The sequence below is a fragment of the Trichoplax adhaerens genome, genomic scaffold, assembly GCF_000150275.1.
Source record: "Trichoplax adhaerens TRIADscaffold_5 genomic scaffold, whole genome shotgun sequence".
Lineage (NCBI taxonomy): Eukaryota > Metazoa > Placozoa > Uniplacotomia > Trichoplacea > Trichoplacidae > Trichoplax > Trichoplax adhaerens.
The window spans coordinates 4,461,462-4,470,830 of NW_002060947.1; the positions used below are offsets into that span (position 1 = coordinate 4,461,462).

The 9,369-nt window shown below is 33.9% G+C and overlaps 1 protein-coding gene across 1 annotated transcript; it reads left to right on the forward strand.

Annotated features, from left to right (window-relative positions):
• Positions 1–3,874: 3,874 nt before the first annotated feature.
• TRIADDRAFT_25417 (uncharacterized protein) lies at positions 3,875–9,156 on the forward strand (the record flags this gene model as incomplete). The annotated part of the gene is made up of 20 exons (XM_002112462.1): positions 3,875–4,030; positions 4,384–4,471; positions 5,002–5,099; positions 5,297–5,386; positions 5,492–5,622; positions 5,748–6,010; positions 6,095–6,201; positions 6,295–6,543; positions 6,677–6,833; positions 6,917–6,984; positions 7,066–7,104; positions 7,176–7,359; positions 7,440–7,552; positions 7,728–7,800; positions 7,871–7,974; positions 8,052–8,270; positions 8,345–8,455; positions 8,517–8,648; positions 8,726–8,807; positions 8,921–9,156. 20 exons carry the CDS (start codon positions 3,875–3,877, stop codon positions 9,154–9,156), a joined length of 2,700 nt encoding a protein of 899 aa, XP_002112498.1.
• Positions 9,157–9,369: the final 213 nt, after the last annotated feature.

Below are 9,369 nucleotides of genomic sequence, written 5' to 3' on the forward strand. Positions count from 1 at the left end.
ATTACTATGAAAGACCTTCTCTATTCTACAAACTTTTAATTTTTTTGTGTGTAGTCCTAGTTAAAATAGATGAAATAAGAAAGTTATAAACATTGCTATTTTAGACTGTTTCTTTTCAATCTTTCTCTTCTGCTTTTATCGTAGCCGTAAATTAAAACAGAACAATAATAAAATACTATTTAACTCTCAACATCGTGCTATAACAATAGTAATCATTAGAGGCCATTGAATCAACGATTCCTATGCATATTAATACTTGGATCTACTTTTAGCAAGTGTTGAAAGAAAGATTACATAATTATTAATAATACACAAAGATTAAATTATAATTTTAGATCATTCACATAGAGGAATAATTGAAATCTACTTAGAGCCTATTGAATTTTTTTCTTGTTTAGCCATCAATAGAATAGCCTACAAATACTTGTACACAGTCATTTAGATTAAAGTCGCGTTGACTACTTTAAATATTATATAATTACGGGCAACTAAGTAATAACATTTTGCGTTCAAGAGAAATCTAAATCGATAGTATGTTGGTCATGGAGATGGTAGCTTATGATTGATAACGGTTACCTATTCTGTTGTCCTACATCGATACAAATACCAGGTGGAATACTGTACGCTATTGTCAAAATTTGCAATAAGCATTGGGATATTTGAGTAATTTTATAGAACTAATACTGCCGTTAAAAATGGAAAAGAATTCCAAAGGTGTAATATTCTATTTAGTAGATAGTTGATCTTTTCATGTTCTCATGTCCTGAAATCAGTTTACATAAAGCACAAGAAAAAAAATATTACCGATTTTAAGGGACGCCAAGATCGCTTGGCTTGTTAATGCAATGGATACAAAATGGATCAATAAAAATGGAAGGATAGATGGACTGCTTTGTCTGTATTTATAACATGGCTTAAAATAGAAATGGATTCATAAGAGTATTGGAGTCAGCGCGGATTGGTGTCCATTCAAGGTGGTGTTGATGTAGATGAATACATGAATTAATTACAACTAATTAGTTAATACCAATCGATTGATTGATTATATCATTACTAACGGTATACAGCATCGGCTGCATGGCGACGGAGTGGCTGCTATTCTGTAGCCTACTTCTACTATTTAAACACATCTTGAACGACAATATTGACATCGGTAGTCAATAACTTGCACCACTATTGTAATGTTGTATGGCCAAATGGATATAAAATTGAATCGTGTGTTTAGGATATAGCTGTACATGCTTATTTTTGAATCAGAATGGAGTCTTGCTACACGTGTTTTGTTGGGATTTGTCTAGCCAAAATAGGGAAAATTTTTCTTCTCATTTCACTAGTTGAACTTGTTGGTTGCTTTATCAATCATTCATCATGGCGTATCTGCTTCTACTGTACTGTATAGTGTCTTGAGTGTACAATTTGTCTATCGAATTGCGATACTGTATCTAATTGATGCTGTTGTCTTTGTGATCTATCGGTTGATCTATCATTAGGAATGATTTTCAACAATATTATAACGTTTACTATGTTATTGTATGAACAAAGGATACAGAGTTACGAAATAATGTGAATAAAAACAGGAGCATGGATTACTCCATTCTGCTCCAGTCATGACTGGACTACGCGGATATTTTTTTTAAAACACTAAAAAATTGAGATAGTTTTCAATAATATTATAACGTGGACTATGATATTGTATGGATAAAGGATACACAGTTGGCAAACAATATGAATAAACCACTGGAGCATACATTACTCCATTTTGCAGAAGTCATCATGACTATGCGGATATTTTTTATACACTCAAAAGTTGAACTTTAGTTCCTTCTACTTGTGTACATGTCATGTCATGTCCTGTTGAAGAATATGAAAATTGATATTATCCTTTGATTAACTTAATTAAAGTCATCCATTGATCATTAGGTATTGACTAGATTCATACTGTACTGTACTTTACTGTCTGCAATTGGGATAGCTACTGCCTAGTCGGATTGTTTTATACGGACGTTGTACTTTCTACAACAGGAATGAAATTGGTAGGGAATAATCCCTACAACCGATGATAGCACTTTCAAGGGTACAGTATATCGAGTTGCAATACGGTTTACATTTGGCATGGCCGTTAAAGGAAATTCATCCATAAAACTATAATTTAATTCCCTCTATACATACGCGTACAGTATATTGGCTCTATAACATGTTTACTAAAAAAATTGACGTTTCTGTTTCATTCTCTTTTCCAGTAATTTTTTGTTGCTAAAAACCGTAGGTGCTTAAACGTTCGTTGATGATATTGCATCATGATGGAATGGGAATAAGAATACTGCAAAAATTCATAGTTTTACTAACGGAGAATTTTTGTTTCTTTTATTTAGAAAGACAGTATCAAACTATAGTATATGGCTGCATTTCATTGCGTATTCAATTGGATCAGAGATGTTAGCATAACTTGACGCCATTACTACCCATGATTACGTCATTTGCACAATGACGTAGTAGTGGCAGGAAAGGGCGGAGAGGAATGGTTGTGTAATAACTCTGCATAAGAAATATTTCTAGCCTAATAGAGCGTCAATATTTTGCGATTTCATTTCTGTATTTGTTTATGCATTCCTTTTTATATTATAAATGGCTTTCAGCAGTAGATATTTCGTTCCCTGTATCTGTATGCGTTACGATGAGTTCTAGCCCAGTGCAATATATATTAGTGTCCCAACGTGAACAGGTATTGCCACTTTATCTTCTTGTTTGTTGCTAACAGAAGAAGAGCGAAAGGGTCATAGCTTTAGCAAGCTAATAGTAACAGCTGTATTGAAGACTCGGAGCAATTTGGTAAAACGCTTGACTAGCATAAGAGACAGGGACACTTGGGATCAACGAATAACAGTAGAACAGCGTACAGTATGTCTACGCATAGACGCTGGCTCCTTCTACTCCTACTCACATTACTAATTGCAAAGGACGTCATTTAACGACAGCTTTTAAGACATGTGTCCTCTCTAATGATAACGCAACATACTGTACACATATTGATTCGTTTTGAGCAAATTAATAAGCGTTGTAGTATCCACAACGATCATGTAGAATTAGAAATGCAATTATACATGAACGCGTGCAGTTATCATAGTCTTATACGTGTCCAACAATCGTAGTAATTGATGAATATCAACAAGCTTATACTCATTATAATGATTATAATTAATAAGACATTGACAACTATGTAAATTCCTCTCTTACAATCACGTCCATAGCATGACAGACGGTAATCAACTATATGCTACAATACCACCATAACCAAGCAAGAAATAAAGCAAAGAAGGCTTGATTAGACGAGTAAAGCAAGAATGGCTGAAAGCGTAATAACATAGCTAGCAAGAAGAAGCAAACTTAAGCGTCCTAGCTGCCATCTACGGCAATCGCCGCCATTGATATAGGCTTTCGTTTTGTGCAGGTTGAGACCAAAGCTTGGATGCATTTTGGTCGTACTGTAGACTGCTGATACTTGTACAGTTGTTCTACAGTACAGTACAGTACTGTACAGTACAGTATAATCGGTTCTACTGTACACTGTACTGTACTGAACAGATTACAGTATAAGGTAGAGTCTGTCCGTCTATCCCAACCAACAGCCCAACACGATACGATAGGGTATCGGCTACAGCTCAGAAAAACTCTGCAATTCTGATATTCAGCCTTTGCCTGCATTAAGGATAGGATTATTACTGTGACAAATACAACGATATATCCAACGATATCGACGATCACTATAATGTGCAATTCCTTTTCGATGTTGATGATGGCTATCGTAGAATACCGTTGTTAGGGTATCGTAGGGTAGTAGTGTCATTGGGGGCTATCGCAACAGCAATTCTACAGCATGGATATCCATCATGATGAGCTCAATCAATCCAGCCAATGGCCAGACTTTGATTTCCCATTCCAACCCTATGATATACAAGTGCAATTTATGAGAACTTTATACACTGTATTGCAAGATAGAAAGATTGGCATTTTTGAAAGTCCAACTGGAACTGTAAGTTTTGCTTGATTTACAGGTCGAAATGGGCTATAAATGATATAGTCCATCAGTACAAAGTTTGAATAGTTTGCTTTATGCCGGCTTGTAAACTAACGATGCATAGTCTGTTGTTAAGTTTCTTGATTTGGAATACAGTTTTATACTAGAACCTGTACTAACTCTGATGCATGGGTGCTATTAGGATAAAATACTTTACAAAGTATGCTAATACGTAGCTGAAAAATACTGTAGATCAATTTTAACAACCATTTCTTTTATAAATATACGTTTTACCTACATTGTACGTGTAATAGATAGTAGTATGCTTATCGTAATAATGGTGTTGTTGATGCTGCATTTCATAAAAGGGGAAATCATTGAGTTTAATCTGTGGCGCTATAACTTGGTTAAATGATTTTAATCGAAACATCGAAGGCAGGATTGAATCAAGGTACTGTAGTAGGATAAAGCAATTGTAAACATGTTTTCTTGCTATTGATAATGTCCCTTTTACATGTGTTATGCTCTATAAACTGCAGCAATGATGCCATTGAGTGTAATCGCTATGGTCATTTATTGCAGTTATTGCTTACAATCAACACTCGTACATACATCACTATAATGATTACGTGACGAGCACTTGTTCGCATTATTATAACTATCATGTGAGCTTATAAGTTGGCATTGATAACAGTGCTTGAGTTATTGTAATGATTAAACTCACAGAGGAAACAAGTGCAAGAGTTCGAATGCGATGTAAATGTGACCACTACCTCAGATTAATTACAATTCTTTGTCGATCACTTCATATATTTTCACTTATTGTACCCTTATAGGCTAGAAAAGCAACAGGTTACAGCGATATCACAGGACAAGGATGGTAAGGCGCTACACCTACAAGTATATAATGTGCTGGAACTTTTCAAGTTGTTTGATAAGAAGATTACATGAATAAGGTGTTATTCAATAGGGCGCTGATTCAATAGTAAAACTCGATATACAATTGTCTGTAATTTTAGAGCTCAGTTGGATAACGGAATATGATCAACAGAAAGCTGATAGGGAACGATTGCAAATAGTTCAGGTAATAGCACCTCTTAATAAATTAGTACTCGGTCTATGACTATGCAATTGCCAAAATGGTCCTTAGTATAAACTTTCTATTAAGTAAGCGATCTTGAATATAGAGTTTGACTCGTAAGCCATAATGAAATATTGTTATTGTTTCGCTTTTGTAAATGTATTAATTACTGATGCATGTATGTTAAATTGATATACTAGAGTATGAAACAAAAATTATTAGATAGACAATCTCGTTTGAAGAATATTAAGAAAAATTTTTCAACAGTTAAAACGAAGGTATGGAACGATGTCATTGTGATGCAGTTTATACACTAAAGATTGTGACTAAATGAATTACTATAAAACATTTAAGAATCTTAAATCTTAGTTTATGTACACATATGCGTATTACAGGCTGACCAACGAAGTACGATTGAATATGAAGATAAATCTAATAGTGGCTCTACAGAAGACTTGGACGACGAAGATTTATTAATTTATGATTACCATACTGATGAGGAGGAAGAAACAAAACTAGATAATGGGTAAAAATCATTAACTATAACTTTGGATGATGCAGTGATAATTGTAATTTATTAAAAGCGTATATAAATAAATAAATTTTTTTTACGGACGTGCATTGTTGCATACCACAAATCATACACGGTAGCGCTTCTGAGGAAGAAGAAGATGGAAAGATTGCCGATGACGATCCTGAAATTACAAAAATTTACTACTGCAGTCGTACTCATTCACAGCTAGCTCAATTTATTGGTGAAGTAAAAAAATGCAATTTTGCAGATAGTATTCGCCTTGTTGTTCTTGGATCTCGACAAAATTTGTGTATTAATCCTTCAGTTGTTAAGCTAAAATCTGTGAATAAAATTAATGATAAATGCCTTGAAATGCAAAAACGAAAGAAGGAAGAAAAAGGTTAGTATTTTCGTATCTTGCTCTAATATTTTAGCATATATAAATTTCAAGTAATAGATGCTGATTTCAAATTAATTACAATAGTAACTGTGGCTCATAAAGATAGCAATAAAAAAAGAAAAATTTCAAAATTATCTGGATGTCCTTACTTAAATATAGCCAGTCGGAACGATCTGCGCGATTATATTTTGGTTTGTAAAATAAATAGATTTCGGTACTTTTAATTTCAAGATATTCATGAACTTAGCGTTCATAGTTTAAATAAAATTTACGATTCTTTCAAGGCTGATATTCACGATATTGAAGAGGTGGTTCATTTTGGTACATCTTTAAAAGCATGCCCTTATTACGGAGCAAGAGCAGCATTATCGCAAGCTGATATTGTTGTAACGCCATACAACACATTACTTAGTAAATCGACTCGTGATGCTTGCGGCATTAAGCTAGCCGGTAATGTTGTGATCGTTGACGAAGCGCACAATCTATTAGAGACCATTGGCAACATAAACAGCGTTGAGTTATCTCATCGGCAGGTGATTTATTGCCATACAACCTATTGAATCAATGATTCTGTTTATCTTGCATACGTTGCTGAAACAGCCTTCACATTGCAATCATGTAATCTGTTCATATTTGTAAATATAATATTTTATATCTTTGATACAGTTAACAGAAGCTATGCACCTGCTACAATGTTATCAAGATCGCTATAAGAAAAGACTAAGTGCAAGAAATTTGGTATTTATTAAGCAGCTGATATACCTATTGAAATGTATCGTTGGTATATTTACTAATACGAATAATAAAACTTCACCCGAGAAAGGTATTTTTAACCTAGCTATCGGTCTTCTACTTATATACTAATCATATTAACAAATATATACTTTACGTTATGTTCTGTTCTAGAGACGAGTGTCTACCGAAGCAATGACTTCTTACTCTCACTTAACGTTGATAATTTGAACTTATTTAAGGTTAGGTTGAATAACTGTCTTACCGTTTAGCATATGTTAAATATTGACATAACCGCGATACTTTCATTACATTTTAATTAGATTTTAAGATACTGCAAGCGCACTTCAATTTCCAAAAAGGTTTATTCTGGATATTTATTATTATATGCTTGGAATGATCTTCAAATTTTAATAGTAACAAAAATTTTTAGCTTAATGGATTTATGGAGAGATACAAATCAACAGTACAAGTATCGACTAGGTCGGAAAGTACAGAGCATGGCGAAAATGATAGCATCTATGATAGTTATATGGCTGCATTTCAAAACATAGAAAATTTCTTAGAGCTCTTGACAAATCCTAATCAAGATGGCAGAGTTGTAGTCAATCATCAAGGTAAGAATTAGTGATTAATAATGGTTGCGTATGCAGTTCTAACGTAAGTGAGCCTACTTATATTTGTTCATTTGCTGCAGCAATGCAAAGTCAGTCGACTGTGAAATACCTGCTTTTAAATCCAGCAAGTTACTTTGCTGAGATAATTAATGACTGTAGGGCAGTCATTATCGCTGGTGGTACTATGCAACCGGTACGTGGCGGTCAGCAAAGATTATTCAGCATTTGTTAAAAAAATTATCATTACCAGATAAAGTTCTTTGTATCTGTTAAATATCAATGAATATTTGACCTAGAACGTGGTTAGATATCCACTCTTATACAGGATTAAATTTAATATTGAATAATGTTATTATTCCTGTGGTTAGGTAAATGATTTAAGACATCGATTGTTCTTTGCTTGTGGGGTTGAGTCTAGCAGAATAACCGAATTTACATGCGGTGAGTATTAATTGAGTTTGTAAAATAAGAGAATAATTTTATGCGAATATGCATATGACTATTTTAATAGGGCATGTTATTGCACCGGACCGAATATTACCTTTCTCGTTGTCTAAAGGGCCTTCAGGCTTAGAGTTGGATTTCTCATTTCAGTCAAGAGAGCTTAACACAATGGTAATACTAGTAGGCACTTTTATAACTGAATTGTGTATGATAATAAACTGAAATATATTTAACGATTCGATTTTTAGATTGACGAATTTGGAAGAATTTTACTTAATTTTGTGAATGTTATACCTGGCGGTATGGTATGTTTCTTTGCCTCTTATGATTACGAAACGATTGTTTATACCCGATTAGAGAAAACTGGAATACTAGAAAAAATTGGGAGAAAGAAAAAAGTTTATAGAGAGCCTCGAAAATCAGCTAAAGTCGAACAAGTATTATCTGATTATGCTCGATGCATTCAGGTTAGATATTGAATTCTATTGTTGTTTGTTATCCTTGCGAGCAGTTATTGGATTAACCTATTTACTGCCTGTAGTTAAGCGACAAAAAATTGGGAAGTACTAGCTTGAATGGAGCCGTACTATTTAGTGTTGTTGGAGGCAAAATGAGCGAGGGAATAAATTTTTCCGATGGTTTAGGAAGGCTAGTTAAGCTGATGAAGCGCAGTTCTTGCCTGATAACTATAGATTAGAAATGTTATTAAATAGTGTATATTAATTATTATTATTAATACGACACAACTCTTTCTTAGGTGCGTTATCATGGTTGGCTTGCCATATCCCAATAGCAAGTCTCCAGAACTGATTGAAAAAATGGAGTATTTAGATTCTTTATCGAGTGTATGTTGCCTATAGTAAAGCAATATATGAAATCAAACCGTTAAAATTCCACTGTATGATTTTCATTTAACTCGTAGGTCTCTTCACCCGATTCATCGAAGACCCTTGGGCAGATGTATTACGAAAATATCTGTTTAAAAGCGGTGAACCAATCTATTGGTAACTTAACTATTGTTATCATTTTTCCTGCTTTTCTGGTATTTAGTATAAGATATTGCTGTATGCTGTAATTATAGAAGATGTTATTATTATATTATATCCTAAATGTTGAGGGCGTGCAATTCGACACATCAATGATTATGCAGCTATCGTTCTGCTCGATTATCGTTATAAACGATCGAGTATCCGGTCTGGACTAGCATCATGGATAAATGAGCGTTTGATTGAATACGACCGTTTCGGTGCAGCTTTCGCGTCTACTCGTAAGGTATTATTCTCTTTAGTAAATTGTATTCCTCCTGCTGTGCACTTCTGCAGGGTAAACGTAGTTATAGCTCTAGTTGAATAAGCTAACTGTAAAATTCTGAACATGAGATTCGATTAGTTTTTTGCAGATAGACAATCAAGTTCTTGAATTTGCTGCGGATTAATCATCTTTGGTCCATTCTCTGTGATTAAGTTTTTTTACAGTGGTTTAAAATTATGCTTATTTAAGTCAATTCTAAGTTTAATATCTAATTGCGATATTTGATTTGGAAAGAACGCTTGTTTCGCTTTTGCT